Genomic DNA, 20,432 nt, shown 5'->3' with positions numbered 1-20,432 from the left:
CTGCCTTTCAATAGGTGGCACTGTGGAGGAGTTATTCCATCTCCCTTATTTGCATATTACCCAGAGGAGCGTGCGTGGCCATTTGAGTCTCCTCACTTAGTTTATAGTATATAGTTGCTCTCCCTAAGGAGAAAAGAGTGTTTCTGACGCACCACCCTGGTGACACTGGGTGGGGGCGGAGACTCATGCCGCGTTCTTTGATCTCGCCGCCTTAGATGTTCCAGGTCGAGACCGCCATGCTTGTCTCGTCTTGAAGGTTGGACCCTTCCTTGCGTCTGTCGGGGCCCTCCTAGATTGGGACCACTGCCCTGACCCAGGGCGGGACGAAAAACGCCGAAAGGACCTAAAAAACGGTTTACTCTTCAATGGAACCTTTTCCTTTCTTGTTGGTATTTGTGGCAATGACGTGCTTTTGCCGCCTGTGGCGTCCTTTATTAAGTCATCTAACTTGGGTCCAAAAAGTCTATTTCCCTCAAAGGGTAACTTTGTTAGGACCATTTTGGACGCTGAATCGGCTGACCAGCTCTTTAGCCAGAGGGTTCGCCTTGCCGCGACAGATGCGGCGGATGCTCGAGCCACGAATTTAGCTGCATCTAGCTCTGCTGCGCATACGAATTTGTTCGCTTGTATGATACTGTCTGTTGCTTCAAGTGGTTCACTAGGTGGAGCGCCTGCCAGAATGTCTTTCCGCAGCTGTTTGGCCCAGGCTATCGACGCTTTACTGACCCATGCGGCCGCGAAGATCGGCTGCAGGGCAGTGCCCGTAGCCTGAAACACTGATTTCGTCAATGTATCCAGTTTTCTGTCTTGAGGATTAGCCAGAGTTGCCACTTCGGCTGTTGGCAACGCTGTGCCTCTAGATAGCCGTGACACCGGCGGATCAACTACTGGGGGTACCGCCCAACCCTTTTTCAGACTCCCTGGGAATGGGTATGTAACTTCCCAAGTTTTCCCGGGTTGCCTAAATTTTTTGTCAGGGTTCTGCCATTCTTTATTAAGGACGTCCGCAAAGTCCTGATGGTCTGGAAAGACCTGTCGCGATCTTCTCTGCTGTCTAAACGACACCGTGGAAGGAATCGCCTCTGCTGGTTCCTCCGTTACCTGGAGGGTTTCTCTTACAGCTATTACTAGGCTGTCCATTAGGCTCGCCAACCGCGAAACCTGTTCGTCATCCAGATAAGACGCAGACGAGACTGAGGAGCGCTCGTCGTCTTCTGATCCACTGCTCTCGCCCGCTGTTTGGGCCGTATCCTGAGAAGCCCGTGAGCACGATGCCCGGGGGAAGTCATGGCGGGCCCGGGCTGGTCTTGCAGAGTACCAGGACCGCGAAGAATGCCTCGATCTGTGATAAGTATTGACGGACTCCCTGGACTCATGGGAGCCATGAGAGTCCCTGGACCGCCTGGACTTGGAAGGTCTAGACGACCTCCTGGTATGGCGAGATTTATAGGAGGCGTCCTCGCTGCTGCGAGACCTCCTTCTTTTGCGTGCCCTCCCGCGCGCATATTCCGAAGAGGAAGCTTCCGAGTTGGATTCTAACCGGCGTAAAATCGCCGCAGAAGATGTGGCCAAGCCGGAAACGGCAGCAGCCAAGGACCTCGCCCATTGGGGTTCGGGCCCTGGCTCCACAGGGGCGGCGGGGGCCACCGGGATCCCTGGAACCGCGCGTGCCGTGGTACACTTCGCGCAGCGGGGGTCGACTTGACCGCAGGCAAACTTAACGTTGCAAGATGTGCAAGCGTAATGCTTCACTCTCCCCTTGGCCGGGCTGGAACCCTCTGATCTAGGGTCAGACATGGCAAAACAGAAAACCTCAGGAGAGAGGGAATGCTATGTACTGCCACAGGAGTACCTGCAGGGGGGACAGGGGAGGGGAGACACCGCGAAGTGCTGCCTTGGCAGGGCTTACCCGGTCTAGCAGCTGTTTAAGCGGTTCCCCTGATCCAGCTGGAGCCTCTGGTCCTGAAGCTTGAAGACCGTCAGGTGTCGAGGTGGGTCCACCTCACGGAAATAGTAGCGTTGGTGAACTGGCAGGTGTGTGGCAGGAACTGCTGCGGTGCTGCTACAGCTGCTGGTGCCCGTTACAGAAGGTGCTGCTGCTGTCCAGGTGCTCACTCTGTAGCCAAAAGTCTGCAGGGCCGTGTAAGCGCTGGATGCAGCGTGCTGAGAGATGCGCACAGTGCTGGGCTCAGTAGCGCTAGACAAAGGGACTGTCTTGCTGCTGAGAGCGGCCATTCCTCTGCCTGGCTGCTTCTTTTAAGTCTGCCGTGGTCGGAGGGGGGCGTGGCTTGCCCCGGAAGTCCGCCCGCGACCCGGAAGTGACGTTTTCCGGCCCAGTGTCGGCGCCCTGCCTCCCGGAGCGCCGCGCCCGGAAGTGACCTGCCCAGCCAGCGCCCCGGCGTCCTGCTAGCATGCCGTGCCCCTACACCTGCTGCTGGGAGAGCTGCTGCTGCCGCTGCCATTGTGATGCTGCCCGTTCTGCTCGATTAAGGACGTCCGCTTCCTAAGGTACCTTGGTCCTGTCAGGGAAGCCACAGCCTGTCCACACGTCGGCCTGTTTCCAGCAGTGCTTTCCCCTATGCGTCACTGGTCAGAAAGTGCGCCACTCCAGGGAGGGGGAGCCCTATGGCTGGCGGGTAACCGACGCCTATGCGCATTGCAGGGTCAGGCCCCTTTTTCTTCTCTGGGTGAGACGCCGCAGAAGTGGTGGAGACACCCCCTGCCTACGTCTCCCCCGGGAGGCCGGTAGAGTCAGGGAAAAGCCCCGACTCCCCGGATTCCCGTGTATAGCGACGTCTGCCTCCTAGCAGACACTAAGCTAAAAGACTAATTAGCTGAGTGCCTGCTGGGGGGATATAGCCAGGGGGGAGGAGCTAACACTTTTTTGCTTAGTGTCGCCTCCTAGGGCAGTGGCTATATCCCATGGTCTAGGCTGTGGCCCCCAATGATACGGACGAGCAAGTCTGTTACCCATCCACTGGCACAGGAGAATCACACATCACTGTCCTTCTCGCCCTGCTGCCGCTTCTCCTCCTCACACAGGCTGAAGTGAAAGCTACAAATTCAGTACATGCAGCTCTCACTTCAGCTGGCTCTAGCTCCAGCTACAACAGGATTAGAGTGGAGGTTCTGGACTCATTTTAAAGCCAAGAATATTTAGAATTTGTTTCACGTTTACCAAACTTTACTTGGGCAAAACTATTAAATCCTATAGTCTTAATCTGTGGCACAAATAAATTGATGGTAACTTAGCAAACAATAACAGAAACAATGTATTTGGATGGAAATAGATTCCTGACACTTTAGATGTAGCACATAGAACACATTTATGGTTATGATGTTGCATTTCAATCTTCACCAACGCTGTAATCCCATTTAGGGTTAGGGCTTGGATTTGTAATGTGCGCCTAATCCCATCAGTTTAATTGTTTTCTTAATTGATTAATAGTGCAACTTTATCTTTCTGTTATAGGATTCCACAAATGAGCTCTGAGAAATGGATATAATCACCTACATACATTCAATATGTGATGCACTATGCCTGTAACTCACCTTGTCCATGAGCTGATGAGCCAAAGAAGAAGGTTCTAATGTGAATACCTGGAAAGAAAGATGTCAGTAATGTAAGATATGCAGCAATGCTACATTTTTTACATGTATAAAGTATTTATTGCTAGACTCCTAAACTTCAGATTTACTTTAACCCCTTAGTGACCACCCTATAGTGTTTTTACGTCCTGCTGTTGCAGGACGTGTATGGAGGGAGGTAGCGCCGCTATCTCCCTCCATACAGCGCGGGCGTCAGCTGTTTATTACAGCTGACACCCGCGGGCAATAGCCGTGCTCGGCCGTTCGGCCGATTGCGGCTATTAACCCTTTAAATGGCGCTGTCAGAATTAAATCCCCCAAACGCTGTTTGGGGGCCCCGCACGGCCCCCCCCGCAGTGAGATCGGGGGATCCATGCAGGTGTCATGGCAGCCGGGGCCTAATGAATGGCCCCAGGGCTGCCTTAGCAGACTGCCTATCAAGCTATCCATAACACAGGGTGGCTTGATAGACTGCATGTAAAAAAGCAGTATGACGTAATGCTATAGCATTACGTCATACTGCAGGAGCGATCAAAGCATCGCATGTTAAAGTCCCCCAGGGGGACTTCAAAGTAAAGTTAAAAAAAAAATCAATAAAGTTTTTTAAATTGTAAAAAAAAAAAAAAAGTTATAAAAGTTTAAATCACCCCCCTTTTGCCATATCAATTACTAAAAAATCTAAATCATAAAATAAAAATATGTATTTGGTATCGCCGCGTCCGTAAAAGTCCGATCTATCAAAGTAGTGCATTATTTTTCCTGCACGGTGAACGAAAAAAAAAAAAAGAATGCCAGAAATACACTTTTTTAGTTACCCTGTCTTCCAGAAAAAATGCAATAAAAAGCGATCAAAAAGTCGTATGTATTCCAAATTGATACTATCGGAAACTACAGGACATCCCGCAAAAATTGAGCCCTTGCACAACTACGTCGACAGAAAAATAAAAAAGTTATTGCGTGCACAAAATGACCGCAGAAAATAATAGAAAAAAAATAAATATCTTTAAAAAAAAAATACAACTACAACAACAACAAAAAAAAAATATATATAAGTTTGGTATCGTAGTAATCATACTGACCCATAGAATAAAAATATCAGGTCATTTTTGTTGCAGTTTGTGCGCCGTAGAAACAGGACGCACCGAAAGATGGTGGAATGTGGTTTTTTTTCCCATGTCTCTCCGCTAAGAATTTTTTAAAAGTTTTTCAGTACATTATATGGTACAATAAATAGTGCCATTGAAAAATACAACTTGTCCCGCAAAAAAACAAGCCCTCATACAGCGACGTCGATGGATAAATAAAGGAGCTACGATTTTTTAAATGGGAGTAGGAAAAAACAAAAATGGAAAAAAGCAAAAAAGCCTGGTCACTAAGGGGTTAAAACTATAGACTTTTGTTATAGGTAGCAAGACTGCACTTATAAGGGTTGCTGTTAAATGGAATGTATTACCTGTAAATGGTTTACTAATCAAAACCAGATAGCGAAAAATGCTCCATTTTTATAATCAGTTTATTTTCAGATTGTAAATTTCTTTATTACATTTTCCGTACATGCCTATGGGGGAGGCCATCTTGCCTGAGCTGCAGTTAACAAAAGATATGCTTTACAGCAGCCTCGAGGACAGCAGGTAACACATTGACTTCTACAGGCAGTGTTGTAGACATGTTCCATGACTTATGCAGAGGTCTTTGTGCAGGAATGGGGAGGAGGTGGCAAGCTGTGACCATCACCTATTGTGAATGGTGCATCCTGTGTTATATTTATAAAAGTGTTATCTCTCACTGCAATCCGGCCTGAGATGATAATGACATTACTGCTGAAAAGTTTTCTACAGAACAGGAAGTGGCAGACTATTACTAGGCTTAGTTGTCAGTATGAAAACTGCAAGATTTTAAAATATATATAGTGACTAGAGATGAGCGAGCGTACTCGGATAAGCACTACTCGCTCGAGTAATTTGCTTTATCCGAGTATCGCTGTGCTCGGGGCTAAAGATTCGGGTGCCGCTGCGGCTGACAGGTGAGTCGCAGCGGGGAGCAGGGGAGAGCGGGCGGGAGAGAAGGAGAGAAAGATCTTACCTCCGTTCCTCCCCGCTCTCCCCTGCAGCTCCCCGCTCCGTGCCGGCACCCGAATCTTTAGCCCCGAGCACAGCGATACTCGGATAATGCCAATTACTCGAGCGAGTAGTGCTTATCCGAGTACGCTCGCTCATCCCTAATAGTGACATTTAAAATGAAAAAAAAATTTGAATCACCAAAATTTCCTAAAGGACCGTGGGTATAGCTACTGCCACTAGGAGGTGGACATTCAGCCTAAATGGGTTAGCTCCTCCTACCAGCTCTATCCCTCCTGCAGGCACCAAGCTAATCAGTTTGTATGGAAACAGTAGGATATGAAAAGGCAAAACAGTCAGTGTAAAACATTAAACCATAACACAGAGTACAACCATGTGTGACTCCGAGGAGAATGCTCCAACAAGGAGGGAGCTATCAAAAAGTTCTTAGAATCGAACTGGGAATGAAGGTTAAAATTATGTCTTCATTGATGTGGAGGGCTGACATCACCTTAGGCAGGAAGGAGGGCACGGGACGCAGGATAACCCTATCTTGACGGAAGGCTGAGTGTAGGTTTCGCAGACAAGGCTGCTAGTTCATAAACCCAACTGATGGAGGTGATCGTCACTAGAAAGGCCCCTTCCGAAGAGAAAAGAAACTTGTGATGTTGCGCAGGGGTGAGATTGTAGTACATGCAGTACCAGATTTAGGTCCTAAAGGGCAATGGTATTTGGGGATGGGGTGCAGAATGAGAGACCCTCTGCCAAATGGTACAGACAGCTGACTTGGAATCCTGGGGGTGTTGGAAAAGTAAGGACAGAGTCGACATCTGAACTTTTTAGGGAGCTGATGCCCAAGCCCATGTTCAGACCCTCCTGGAGGAGGGATAGAGAGAAATACATATTGGGATTAAATTCGCATTCGTCGCACCAGAGAAAAAAGGTTTTCCAGATGCAATGGTAAACTCGCGAGGAGGATGGTTTTCTAGCCTTCATCATTATCCGAACAACAGATTCCGCAAATCCTCAGGCTCTCAGCTTCAATGACCATCTTTGACAAGGAGTTTGAAAGACATCCGGATGTAGCTCTCATTTTCCTGGGTCAAATGTTTCCCTGCTTAGAAAGTCTGGTATCCACTTGACCACCCATGGTATGTGGACTGCCAAAAGCGCTGGAAAATGAGCATTGGCTTATGTTAAGATCTTCGCTGTTTCTGCTATGATTGCTGTGCTTCAGGTCCCTAGGTCCCGCCCTGATGAGTTATGTACGTGATGGCCATCACATTTTCTGTTTGGACCCAAAAGCTTTTAGTTGTGCGAAGTGTTGAAGTGACAGGAAAATGGTCTGAAGTTCCAAGATGTTGATCAGGAGAGCAGAATCCCTTAAGGTCCAGGTGCCTTGTTCTTTTAATTTCTCCAGTGTACTTCACCTTCCCCCAGCCAAAGAGGCGACGTCAATGAGGAGCACCTGCCAGTGTATAGTATATTCAGAAAGGAATGCCCCAGATGGATCTGAGGAGATTCCAACCACCAAAGGAAAGAGCGTTGAGGCTAACGAGGTAGGTGGATTTCTTGATCTAGAGTCTGCAGTTTTGTCCGACAGAGAGAGGATTGCCCACCGGAGAGGCCACATGTAAAATTGGCCAAAAAGAATCGCCTCGAAGGGGGAGACCATCAGCCCCAGAACGCTCATGCAGTGACGAACGGTCATAGTTTTCCAAGTTTAAAGGGAGCACACCTGTGCTTGAAGAAGATATGGTGGGCCACTATGGCTGATAGGCCAAGGTCAAACTAATAATTGACCATGCCTCCTTGCCTTCTAAGGGTAGGTCCAACAACAGAGTGCGTGACCCCATTCTGTTCACCCTCCTCGCTGCGTTAATAGGTCTAGTGCAAGCCTGGTATTCCCAGAGACCGGAAGGTCACAGTTGAAGACTGAAGAATGAAGAGATCTGTCTCCTAAGGACACCAAGCTAAAACTGATTAGCTTAGTGCCTGCAGGAGGAATATAGATGGTAGGAGGAGCTAACACTTTTTGGCTTAGTGTCTGCCTCCGAGTGGCAGTAGCTTTACCCACAGTCTTCAGCTGTGTCCCCTAATGACATGGCGAAGAAATATACTTTATTTATACAATAGGTATTTCCTGATGGTACATTTTCTTTAAGGGGGCAACCAAGACCGCATATCAGTGAAACATTGTTTGATCTCTGCTAAAAAAATGTATTACCAAATATATTTTGTAGGTTTACTGTTAAAAACATGACAAACAAGAATGTATATCTAGATGGCAGACTGTTGATTATAAAATGATTAACAAATCAAATACATTCAGCTAATAAACAATAATATTACCTGAGCAGCCCCAACAGAATGTGCCAGGATGGGCAATAGGCTGCTATCGCTCACACACAAACACACCGAGCTCGGCATCAAGATCTGTAGAGGAATTTAATACACATATGTGAAAAACAAAAAAACCCTTCTTGCTCTTCAGTAAATTAAATGAAAAGAAAAACCTAATATAACATCAGAACTGCTGTACTTACGAAAGGAGATTTATTAGGACTGGTGGTTCATATGCCAGTCTTAAACAGAAATCCGTTAGCACAAAATTTATGAAGAGATATACACAAAATTCCTTAACACTTTCATGAACAATGGTCATTGATGCTCCTCTGTCCAGGTGTCATTCTGCCATTCCCATATTCAAAAAAATCATAAATTTTAAAAAAAATGTTCTATTGATGTAGCTGTATGAGGGCTTGTTTTTTGCTAGATGACCTGTAGTTTTCATTAGTACCTTTCTGAGGTATATAAGACATTTTGATTGTTTTTCATTGAATTAGGTCTTGGAGACAGTGTGACCAAAAAAGCTCAATTCTGGTATTGCGTTATTCTGTGTTCATCATGCAGGATTACCGTAATAATGTGATATTTTAATAAATTGGAACCTTAGATATCAATTTTTACATTTTTTTTATTTTTGGAATATGTTGACTGGGAGAGTGTGTTCTTTTTTTATTTTAATAATTAAAAAAATAATAGTAATAATTAAAGTCTTTATTTTACCGATTGTAGCTTTTTTCTCTTTCCCTTATGGGTCTTGAACTTGAGATTATTCGATCGCTTATATGGTATAATGCAACACTATGGTATTGCATTATACTGTATTTTAACATGTAGCCTGGGTGAGGGAGTAGGAAGAGGGCACTCAAGGTATTTAAATACTGCAGTCAAAATTAACAGCAGCATTTGAAGGGTTAACATCATCTGGTGCAGGTGAGTGTCGACTGTCAAAGTTAGCTGATACCTGTCATGTATGGAGCGGGCCTGGCTCTCAATCCTGCTGCATACACAGCACATACAGTGGACGTCTATATATGTTCTAACTGCAAGGGGCATATGCAGTAAAGACATATATAGCTGTATGTGTCAGGAAGGGGTTAATAGCTCACCGTCTTTAAGGCTTCTTTGTACTTGTCCATCCTTTTTTGATCATTTAATTCCCCAAATCGTGCTCGGTTCCAAGTGATGTGAGCGCCACAGCGACAGGCAGGACTGTCCGTTAAACTCCCATCTGCTGTCCTGTAATGTTATTAGAGACAGAATCCAGGTGATCATATGATTCCATTACTGCATCCAGAAGCAGCAGGTACAGGAAGGTGTTACACCAGGGGGATCAGGCACAAACAGTAGGGCTATTTTTGTACACAAATTTAATTGAAGATATGCATTTTAACTACCCATCAGCCTACCAGACCAAAAGAGCACAGAAAACATAAACCCACAAATAACAGAATAGTAATTAGGATGGACTGAATCCTAATTTCTAGACCAGAGAGGGGGAAGAAGCAGAGCCAAACATCACACACTTCCTGACAGAAATGAACAGTGTGCCATTAGACACTAATATTCCCCCAGTAGCTGTAACTGTTAAAAAAACCAAGACTGATCAGTACCCCTTGTCTGCCACCACGATCCACTGCTGCAGTCCCGCTGTGTTCCCAGTGTTTCTTGTGGCAGATATAGTCACTGGAAGTCAGGTGACCACTGCAGCCAATCAGAGGCTGTAGCATCGCTCCTGGTTCTCCTGGCATAAGTGCCCACATCCTGGTCACCATGATGCCAGTTCAGCTTGGGTGCAGCAAGCACCTGACTTCCAGTAACACAATCTGCCATAACAAATAATGAGACCACGGCAGGGCTGTAGTGCTGCATCATGGCGGCAGAGGAGGGGAAGGTACAGCACTTTTTCTTGAGTTAACGCAGGGGGTGGGGTGGGGGTGGTCATGTTGTCCTGTACCCGGACAGCCCCTTTAATGCACCTAACAATATAGTTAATGTGGAAGAATTTGCATTCAAGTTTAGTATTTGGAGCATGCGCTGTTACCTTGAGTTTGTCATGTTGTACCATACACAGTAGTCATCCTGGTTAGCAATGAGACAAATCTCCTCCCCTTGCGTCACCTTTTTTTCTTCTGGCAGGAAGTACACGCACTGCATCCAGTGGTCCCTCCACTAAAACACATTTAGATTTAAAAAAAAAAAAAAAAAAAAAAAAAAGGAGGGATGGCAAGATTACGGAATAGATTACACGGATATAACAAATCTAAAAGTCAGCGTAAAACTTAAAAGGAATCCGTCTCCATGCCTCTGCAGCCCTCTCGGAGAGCGCCATAGGGTGGTGCCTGTCCCACTGATTACACCAATACGTCTGCTGCATGGATGTGTGCAGCAGTTTGGGAGAAACTTGTATTTTATTAGTAGCAGCCAAACACTGCGGACCAGTCTTTGATACCTATGCGCTGCAGCTAGCCATGCCCACCAGCCAATGACAGCTGTTGGCCTATTCCTGTGCGTAGACAGAGCGGTTAATCAATGGCTGGAGGGTGGGCTGGGCAAGCTGCAGCTCATGAATATCCAGGACTACTTCAAGTAGTCCTTTAGTTATGTACTGCTACTGATAAATGCAAGTTTCTCCCAAACTACTGCACAGATCCATTCAGCAGACATATCATTGTAATCAGCGAGTCGGTCACTACCCAATGCTGTCCCCAGAGAAGGATGCAAATAGATGGCAATAGATTTTTCTTTAAAGCGACCCTTCAGTCAACCGCTCAAAATTTTACATATAAGGGGGTGATGAGCTATTTTTCCTCTTGCTCCTTTATAGCTCAGCTGCATGAGGACAGAGCTGTGATCTGTGACTACAGTGCCGAATGTGGCATAGTCAGTGGTTCTGGGCTCCTCCTCTGCACCCTGGACCAGTATTACTTTACTACTGTATGTAATGTCTGATTCTGTACATGTACCCTCTAATTTGTAAAGTGCTGCGGAGTATGCCGGACCTTTATACAGATAATTATCAAAGATTTTCTAATATATACCTCTGATATATGTCATTGCATAACCATAGTCATCCATTGGCCAGAATGTTAAAAAATACATATACTGAGCGGTATATAATTTTGCGCGGCCCGGTGTAAGTGCACTCTGCTGTACATTCCTATACAGTTACAATAGGGTATACAGATATAGATCACTTCAATGGAGGCCAAAAGGACAGGTGGAAGGAGCCCTATGAAATACTTGATGTGTACCAAATGTAGCGCTGAAAAGCAGTGTGCACAGACAGATCATCGGGAACCCTCCGCCCGGATTCCAGGGCCGCTGTCGCTGCGGTCCGCACTGGAAGCACTGACCATTGTGCATCAGCTCGGGTTGGTTTTGCAAGCGCAGCTCCTGTTGAGTTCTATGGTAGCTGTGTGCAGTATTTATTTTGGGAGGACTACATATAAATAAGTATGCCAACCATTGAAACATGCTTGCAATATTTTCTCCTCACCTTCTTGTTTGCAGTGAAACGTCTTCCAACAAGGTGTTGCATAAGGATATATTATTGTTAGATAAATGTATCCATCTTTACTGGCATCCTATTATGTATTTAGGTCCATGGTGGCAAATTTGTATCATTACTCTTTTCTTAAAAGGCATGTGTGTTTGTGGACTACTTCTTATCCTCTGCCCCTACATACAGTCGTGGACGATCATCTTATCTAGATACGAGCACTTTACTAGTAGAACAGATATACGCATTATGCTCATTGCTGCAAGATATACCAGCCCCAGCTTTTTGAAGGTTTTGTGCGCATGCGTGGCATGATGGGAGCAGATCTTTAGCTGATGGACACTGTTGCTAAACAATGCGATGGTTTCTAATGGGTGCGTATGCGTGAAACTGCCGCTATACTTAAGGATGACTGATATCCGCATGAACCAATTAAATTAGTTGCTCTGGACATGTGTAACGTGACATAAGTGCACATATGTGGTATTGCAGACCCACAGAGATACTTCTTGTTGATTGACACGCATGTAAAGCAATGGGATTAATCTCAACAGACAGACCTGTGGCATCCCGGCACCACCGCTGCCTCTCAGGATAATTAACACCATTATAGACCAATGATCCTAATTTCAACAAGTCAGGCTTACGATTTAAAGGGAACTAGCGCCCTGTTAACGGCAACATCCACCTTTCCTCTGGAGCTGGTCAAATCCGAATGATCCTGCATCATGATTAATGATCAGAAAACAAGTGTTTTGTCTGATACTCAGGAGAATTCTGGTAAGGTATGTTAGTCATATTTACCAGGGGAAGAGAAAACCCTCTACCCAACGTTTCATTGCCTCCCTCTTATCTAAGGAGAACCCAACCCCAATATAGTTCCTTACCGGCGCAGCATGCAGCGCAGGATATAACCAGCTTGGCTTCATGCTGCAGATGATTGTAGCTTCAGGGTCCATGTCAATGTCCCACCATGATAATACCACCTGCGCTGATCCATCGGCCAAAGATGTGAAGTTCACAATATGAGAAGCCGGAGAACTGCTGACTTGCTTGCTGAAGTCCACTCTTACAGAATAAAGAAACAATCAACTGGTGATTTACAAGGAAAATGCTGATATGTTTGTTCCATATAGGAGATGATCTATAGACGGAGCTCAACTAGCAAATCAAGACTGGGACCCCACCGACCCCCACTAATAGCTTCAAACAGCCTCTGTCTGAGGGACATGATGATGTAAGTGGGCCCCATGTAATTATTACTCGTTAGTTAAAAGCGGTTGTCCAGGCAGACTAAATCCTTACTCAGACCTGGGGTGTCAAAACCGCCACTTCCAGCCCTGTTCTGACACCAGATCACATGGCATGAACCCTCTCTATGCCCATCATGTCATGGCAGGGGGCTGGCTATTCCCCTCATCCTTACAACTAAGCCCCCTTCTTTGTCACGGACGATGGAGGCAGAAGGCGGCTGGCTTAGTTATTAAACTTAGCTGAACAGCCAGCTAGCCTCCTGCAATGACATGATGGGCACAAAGAGGGTTAATACCACATGACCCGGTGTCAGAAGCGGCATGAACTTGGAGGATCCAACACCACAGATCAAGGTAAGGAGTTCGGCCCCCCCGGACAACTCCTTTTAAGAAAAGTTACTGCTTCCTCGTTGGGCTGTGGCTCACATACTTATATGATTACTGACCTAGTCGCTAAGGTATATACAGCTGGAGCAAGGGAGGTCTCCACATAAGGACTATAGCAGTGGATTTTATAAGACTCTACCTGAAGACAACGAGGATGTCACTAAGTGGTCTGAAGTCACGTGGGTTTAGCTGGCTCAGTTGGACATCGCACACTGAGGGGGCTCCGGGGCAGCTTTGCATTTCATATGGTGGCTCGAGGTTTCCAGACTCCAGCTGCATGGGTAAGAGCTTGTTCCAACTCCACAGCTTATGGGATTCTACCACTTGGGCATAAATAGTGGCTCTGTGCGGGACAGCTTCCCAACGCTCCTGGTGAGAGAGGATTGTTGGCACTGATTATTTCATAACTGTACAGCAATGTGATAAAGTAGAAGGAAAGTAAGAAACTGTAGAACAGGACGAATGATCGGGTGTCTTAGAATCTGAATATTAATGGGCAATTCTTAAAAATAGGTACAGTATATATTCACATAACACAAATTTACATAGGAGGCTGATACAGTGTAGCAGATCTCAAGGTACATTCAACACAAGTAGGAAGACTTGAAATGCAAGCCAGAAATGTCATGCACAGGCCATGTAATCACTGCATAGATGTGAATTTACCATAGATTTACCCTGTAGACATCGTTTTTTGCCTTGCACATAGTAACATGCCCCATAATTTAATGGTTGGAACCAATGATTATAACCTTTAACCTGGTCTAGTATATACACGTAGCATTGGATGGGAGTCTTGGGTCTCACTATGACATCTTATTAGCTTTATTGTCACTGCAGGTCTTGATTCACAACGTCTGTCTTTCTCTGCATCACGCAGGACATACATGCCTTACGGGTCACTGATTATAAAGGGAATGTTGTAATACTTCTTTTGTCCTGTGGGGGAGCTGCAGGGAATCTAACCACTTGCTGATTGATTTCCCAATGTAGCTGGTCACTATGGCTCCCAACAGAATAGCACACAGTAATCAGCCCAACACTGGGGGATACTAATAACATAAAAGTATTGTTCAAAGAAAACCCCTTTAAAGTAAATGCCCATCTGTGAATAACTTTTTTGTAACCAGGTTAACAATTCTGTTCCAATGTATGTCTTAATCTTTATAGTGGTCAGAGGTCAGTTTTTTGATATGTGGCTCTGAATCCCCTGCATAGAAATGGTTTTAAAAGATTAACGATCCAGCTCCAGTATTTGCACTCACACTTCGAGGAGCTTAAGGCATAATGTGTTATTTGTTTTATCTTACTGTATCCCATAGTCTGCAAGCTCCTGAGCGCCCTCTAGTGACTGGCTGTAGACAGCCAGCCAGTTGATATTTTGAATCTATATGTAAGCAGAGAATTTTGAGTGGTATATTAGAAAGTCGAAGCTCTGACAATAATAAAGATATAGTAAAACTAATCCGAATTTTGGATGTAAAGCAGAATTGTCTGAAAGGCATAAAGTGTATTATTTTGTCCACTTACCTGCATAAGATTATGCTGCGCATGTTCATAACTTGGCAGAGCGCCCTCCCCGATGAGCTCCGTATCAAACAATTCTGTGATTAGTATATTGGCTCGCCGCGTCATGTCTCCATCTGCAGTACAAAATACATTTAAGGTCTGCTTCACACGGGCTACAAATTCGCACGATTTTGTAGCGATGCAACATCACTATAAAGCGCCTGTATGTGAAGCTCAGGGTTTCCAATGGGTTCTTTCACATGAGACGTTTTGTAGCCTAAAAGAACCCATTGGAAACCCTGGGCTTCACATACAGGCATTTTGTAGTGATGATTTTCTAGCCCACGAGAAAGAGACCTAAACATCATACAATAAAATAACTATTGGATATAGATGAATGCTGTCAATGCTAGCAGTGGTGAATGCTTAGATTCCAGGGCTAGTTAAAGTGGTTGTACTGAAACAAAGTTATTCCCTATAACTTTATGATTGTTTGGGGGGGCAACCCCTGAGAGTACTTAATAATCTCCAGCATGCCCATTGAAATGAATAGAGCGGCTGTACATAGCCTAGAGGGACAGCTCTCTTCCCGTTTGTGTATAGGGAGAGAGCTGCCAATTTAGATAATGTCAGCAGGCCAACACACCCCCACCTCCAAGTCTCTGAGCTCCGTTCGGACTGGATCTTATTCTGAAACACTACAAACGCGCCCGCACTATACATTCCCGAGCTGGGTCCATGCGGCCTCTGGTTTGGCAGCATGAACCTGGTGATGGGGTCCCTCTAAATATCAGAACTAATGGTCCATCATTCCTTAAGCACCTGGGGGTGTAGAACATCTGGACCTGGTGGCTGCTTAGTAAAGAGAACCTAAACAATAGATTCAATTTCATAAGCAGAAACAAGCGAGCCACATGTGGAAATATCTCATTGAGGTCAACACAAATTTACAACAACCTTTCCAAAAAAACATTTGTTTTAAAAAAAAACCATCCCGCTCTTACCGGCGCCCACCGTCACCTCTGTTGAATGCTTGTTGATGACTTTGATTTTGTCACCAAAGCCATTTACTTTCACTATTTGTGTCGCTGCATCTGCCATAGGCTTGAAGACCTGACAAAAGAGTAAGACACAGGTAAGGGCCAGCTGAGCACCGAGAGGTTGTCACACAGTCTCAGACAGACGGACAGGAGGCGACAGGAAGACATTTTTGACCATTTTTAAACAGGATCTGTCCTACGCTAAAGTCAAAAGGGCTCGGGCTGACTAACTCTAATTTTGCTTTTATTCTAACCTCCCCGGGCGAGCTCTTCTCAGGTCTGGGTCCTGGCACCAGCTATGTGTCTAGTGGGTGGTGCCCACCGCTCACTCTCAAAGGGTGTCGTCAGGCTGTATATCAAGTCTGACGTCACCAACTAACAGGAGGGCAATCCTGGTAATGCGATACGTTTTAAACAATACTCAATGAGGCCATTTTCATAAATCTTCTGCATATTGTGAGCATCGCGAGTCGCACAAATATGAACTCCATTCTTTTGAATGGAGTCGTATAGATGAGCGATGCTATAAGGGAAAAAAATGGTGCCATGTCCTATTTCGCGGCCGAAACGCGTTGTGTATTATATATTATTTTATTAAAATCGTGGAACCTGTTCATCATTGTTGATCGGTGCCATTTCTGATACGCCTATTTGGATTAGGAGGCGCCTACCCTAAAGGCGCCTCCTGGAAGTAAGTGACAACTTCAGTACATTCCATTTTCATTTATTCTACGGTGCGAGCGCTGAGGTTTTTTTCTCTTTTATTTCATTTATGTCCTATTTTATGGCGCTCCTCAGAACGCATCGCCCATTGATTTCAATGAAACATTAAATACATCCCACGGCACTCGCAATGTGAGGTTTTCCATTGAAATCAATAGGATACCCTTCCAATATTGCACTTGCTGTGTGAAACCAACCTAAAGGGGGTGCTGCACCAAAACTGCTGTGTATTGTAATCAAAATAAAAAAATTAAGAAAACACAACTGCCTAAAGGCAATGCTGGCCAAATATAGTGTGCCACTGAAATATAAGCTTTATTAGAGAGATTTACATTCCCACCACAGGAAGAATAAAAACACAGATCCCACGAACCACTAATAGCGTAAGAGACCAGGAAACAGTCACCCTGGTAATAGTAATAGTCACCAGGCACTGAAAATAATAGGAAGGTGCATTCCCCCCAAAACAGAAACCCCCCTAAAGCATGGAGGAGATATTAACTAGACATGAGTGAGCACACTCGGATAAGGCGGTTACTCGAGGGAGCCTCGCTCTTCTCGAGTAACTGCATTCTCGTCCGAGCAGGCTCGGGGGGGGGGGGGCGGAGCGGGTGGGAGAGTGAGAGAGATCTCTCTCTCTTTCCCCCCCGAGCCTGCTCAGACGAGAATGCAGTTACTCAAGAAGAGCGAGGCTCCCTCGAGTAACTGCCTTACCCAAGCAGGCTCGCTAATCTCTAATAACAACCCCTTTCTGTCACAGCCATATTTTGGGCAGTGGAGTTTCTTGCTTTATCATTCCTTTCCTTTCATGAGCCATACCGTCTTGTATTTGCGCATACACATGGCCATGTGAGGGCTTCTTCTTTGAGACAAGTTGTACTTTTTAAAAGCACCATTTAATGTACCATGTGATGTGTTGAAAAAAAATGTCAAAACTTTTTAACTTCTAAGTAACAAGACTATTTTTTTGCCTTAAAGGGGTTGTCCCGCGGCGAAATCCAAATTTTTTTTGTTACTTACCCCCGCATTCTGCCCTGTTAAAATCAATTCTGTTAGTTATTTTTTTTTAAAAATCACTTACCTGCATCCCCGTTCGCGCAGCATCTTCTTTTCTTCTTTTAAAGATGGCCGCCGGTCCTTTCCCAATGATGCACCGCGGTTTTCTCCCATGGTGCACTGCGGGTCTTCTCCCATGGTGCACCATGGATTGTCTTCCCCTTCCTTGCGGTCCACTGCCGATACAGCCACCTAATTGGCTGATTGGCACCACGTGACGGGGTGGAGCTACAATGAGGACGCCCAGACCAGCTCTCCAGCGCGAGCGGCCCCATTCACCAGGCAGAAGCACGGACTGCGCAAGCGTGTCTAAAAACGCCAGAAGACACCGAAATTAGACGGAGCCATGGCGACGGGGACGCTAGCAACGGAGCAGGTAAGTGAATAACTTCTGTATGGCTCATATTTAATGCACGATGTATATTACAAAGTGCATTAATATGGCCATACAGAAGTGCTGAACCCCACTTGATTTCGCGGGACAACCCCTTTAAGGACCAAGTGATTTTCACTGTCACATGAAAGCCGTACGGGGGCTTCTTGATTTTGGAGTGAGTTGTATTTTTTTAATGGCATCACTCTGGGGCACATATAATGTGTTGTAGAAGATTTCTTACATCTTTGTTTTTTTGATGTGTGTGAGGGGGGAGGTGTGTGGGGGGTGGGGGGAACCACTATAAATTCTGCCTTTTTTTGTTTTGTTTTTAACAGCAGTCACCATTTGGTAAAAATGACATAATAACTTGTATGGCTGCGCCCGATTATCACCATACCAGGTTTATAGAATTTTTTTTTCTACTTTTGCACAATAACGACCCGTTTTCTTTTTTAAAGTAAAACAAACTGTTGACTCTACATCTGCGCGCGCCGATACCCACAGCATTGTTATTTTTCTGACAACAGAGCTATGTGAGGGCTTGTTTTTTGCGAGACGATTTGGTAGTTTTCATTTTAAGAGATATATGATTTTTGGATTTCTTTTTATTGCATTATTTTGTAGGCGAATGGAAAGAAAAAAAATCAATTCTGCCATTACTTGTTGAAGTTATTTTTACAGCATTCACGGTGCGAAATAAACAAAATATTTTCATTATTTGGGTCGTAACGAACGCGGTGACACCCATCATTATGTGTGATTTTTAAACAAACTTTTGTATTTTATCTATTTAAATAAATAGAGGGCTTTTGTTGGGAAGCCTTTGTATTATTTTTCAATTCAACTTGATTGAACTTTTTTTGACACAATTTTCTTCTTCTTCAAGGGCACTTGAAGATGTGATCATTCAGTTGCTGGGATAGTACACTGCATTACTTCTGTAGTGCATTCTACTAAGCCTATGATGGCAACTTATCAGTCCCTGATAGAGTCGGGGTGGTACGCCGAGTTACATGGTAGACACAGAGACCTTTGTCAGGCACCCAGCTGCCATGGGAACCCTTTGGTACCTAGTAGAGATGAGCGAGCATACTCGCTAAGGACAATTACTTGAGTGAGTATTGTCCTTAGCGAGTACCTGCCCACTCAGAAGAAAATATTCGGGTGTCGGAGTGGGAGAGCGCTGTGTTGCGGGAGATTTCCCCTCCGTTCCTCCCCTGCTCTCCTCCACCGCTCCCCGCCGGCACCCGAATCTTTTCTTCCGAGCGGGCAGGTACTCGCTAAGGACAATACTCACTCAAGTAATTGTCCTTAGCGAGTATGCTCGCTCATCTCTAGTACCTAGTTATCGAAATGAGGAATGACGTTGGGTTAATTGGCACTACTTTGGGTGATTAAAAATTCACATATGACTTTTTGATCATTTTTTAATCTAGGCTAGTTGACCAAAAAACTGCAGTTCTGGTGTCCTCTATTTTTCCTACACTGTTCATGGTGTGAGATAAATAAAGTGATGCTTTAAATGTTCAGACTTCTACAGACTCGGTGCTGGCACATATCTTTTTATGTGATGAATTGGAATAAATGAGGATTGAAGCTTTAATATATATATTTTTTTTTAAATACTTCTAAACTTTTTTATGTTCCAGTAGAGGATGTACTACCTGATCACTTAAACAACACACTGAACCTCCGTACTGTGGCGCAGTCAGCGCTATTCCATTACACCCTGTCTCTATAATACTTCATGGAAATGAACTGCGGATTGGAAGGTCACCTCAACGGCATAGCAGTAGTCTGCCCCAGCTGTAAGAGCCATCATGGAGAGGAGTCCCGTCCCAGTCCCAATGTCTAAGACTACGGCTTCTTCTCCTCTGTCCTTCACCCTCTTCACCGCAGCGCGGATTCCCTGGTAATACTTCTTATTCTGCACAACACAAGCAAAAGGTCAGCAATCACATCCAATACAGCGACATTATAGTAAAGAGCTATGGAAAGCTAGAAGGATGCATTTCACTGTTGGGTTCTAGTAAAGAACAAGTTCTGTCCCCACTTACACGGTCCTTGTCATGTAACATGTCAGCATAGGACGACCTGCGGGAGTTAAAGGCAAATAACGTTAGAAATGGGAGAATTCAGGAAGGCTGTTTATCTGCTGCACACACTTATTGCTGAGACGACATTTGCTTTTCCTGGTTGTCCAGTCCGGCACAGGGATAGATCTGCAGACCCATGCTCATTTATTGCAAACACGCCCTGATGATTTCACACGGTCGAGAATGTCGCGGGAGTTTTGTGCGTTGTGAGACGCATACATGTGAATGGAGTCTTACACATGAGCCATGTTTTCCCTCACTGTGATGTGGCGAGCGAAAAAATCCTGGCATGTAGTATTTTTTTTGATGGGACCTTAAATACATTGCATGAGAGTGCGATGCAAGGTTTGCCCACTGAAAGCAATGGGAAACTCATCCGATCCTCAATCGCGCAAGATAATAAAAATTTCACCAAACGCATGTAAGGAGATTTTGCCTAAAAAATTGCATCGCACCCACGGGTAAAACGCAGGTTGATGAGCGCGATATCAGGCAGAGC

General features: G+C 45.2%; 1 protein-coding gene across 3 annotated transcripts in view; it reads right to left on the bottom strand.

Annotated features, from left to right (window-relative positions):
• Window positions 1–20,432, bottom strand: part of PRMT7 (protein arginine methyltransferase 7) — an 85,291-nt gene that overhangs the window by 40,826 nt on the left and 24,033 nt on the right. For all 3 annotated transcript variants that reach the window (XM_066584072.1, XM_066584074.1, XM_066584073.1), the window contains exons 3-12: window positions 19,895–19,931; window positions 19,615–19,764; window positions 15,647–15,755; window positions 14,664–14,776; window positions 13,273–13,502; window positions 12,381–12,561; window positions 10,036–10,163; window positions 9,101–9,230; window positions 7,998–8,081; window positions 3,553–3,600 (exon numbers count right to left, since the gene is read on the bottom strand). In XM_066584072.1, coding sequence (XP_066440169.1) covers window positions 3,553–3,600; window positions 7,998–8,081; window positions 9,101–9,230; window positions 10,036–10,163; window positions 12,381–12,561; window positions 13,273–13,502; window positions 14,664–14,776; window positions 15,647–15,755; window positions 19,615–19,764; window positions 19,895–19,931 — 1,210 coding nt within the window. The remainder of the gene's footprint in view (window positions 1–3,552; window positions 3,601–7,997; window positions 8,082–9,100; window positions 9,231–10,035; window positions 10,164–12,380; window positions 12,562–13,272; window positions 13,503–14,663; window positions 14,777–15,646; window positions 15,756–19,614; window positions 19,765–19,894; window positions 19,932–20,432) is intronic.

The sequence above is a fragment of the Eleutherodactylus coqui genome, chromosome 11 (genome assembly GCF_035609145.1).
Source record: "Eleutherodactylus coqui strain aEleCoq1 chromosome 11, aEleCoq1.hap1, whole genome shotgun sequence".
Lineage (NCBI taxonomy): Eukaryota > Metazoa > Chordata > Amphibia > Anura > Eleutherodactylidae > Eleutherodactylus > Eleutherodactylus coqui.
This window is presented reverse-complemented; position numbering and strand designations above follow the sequence as displayed.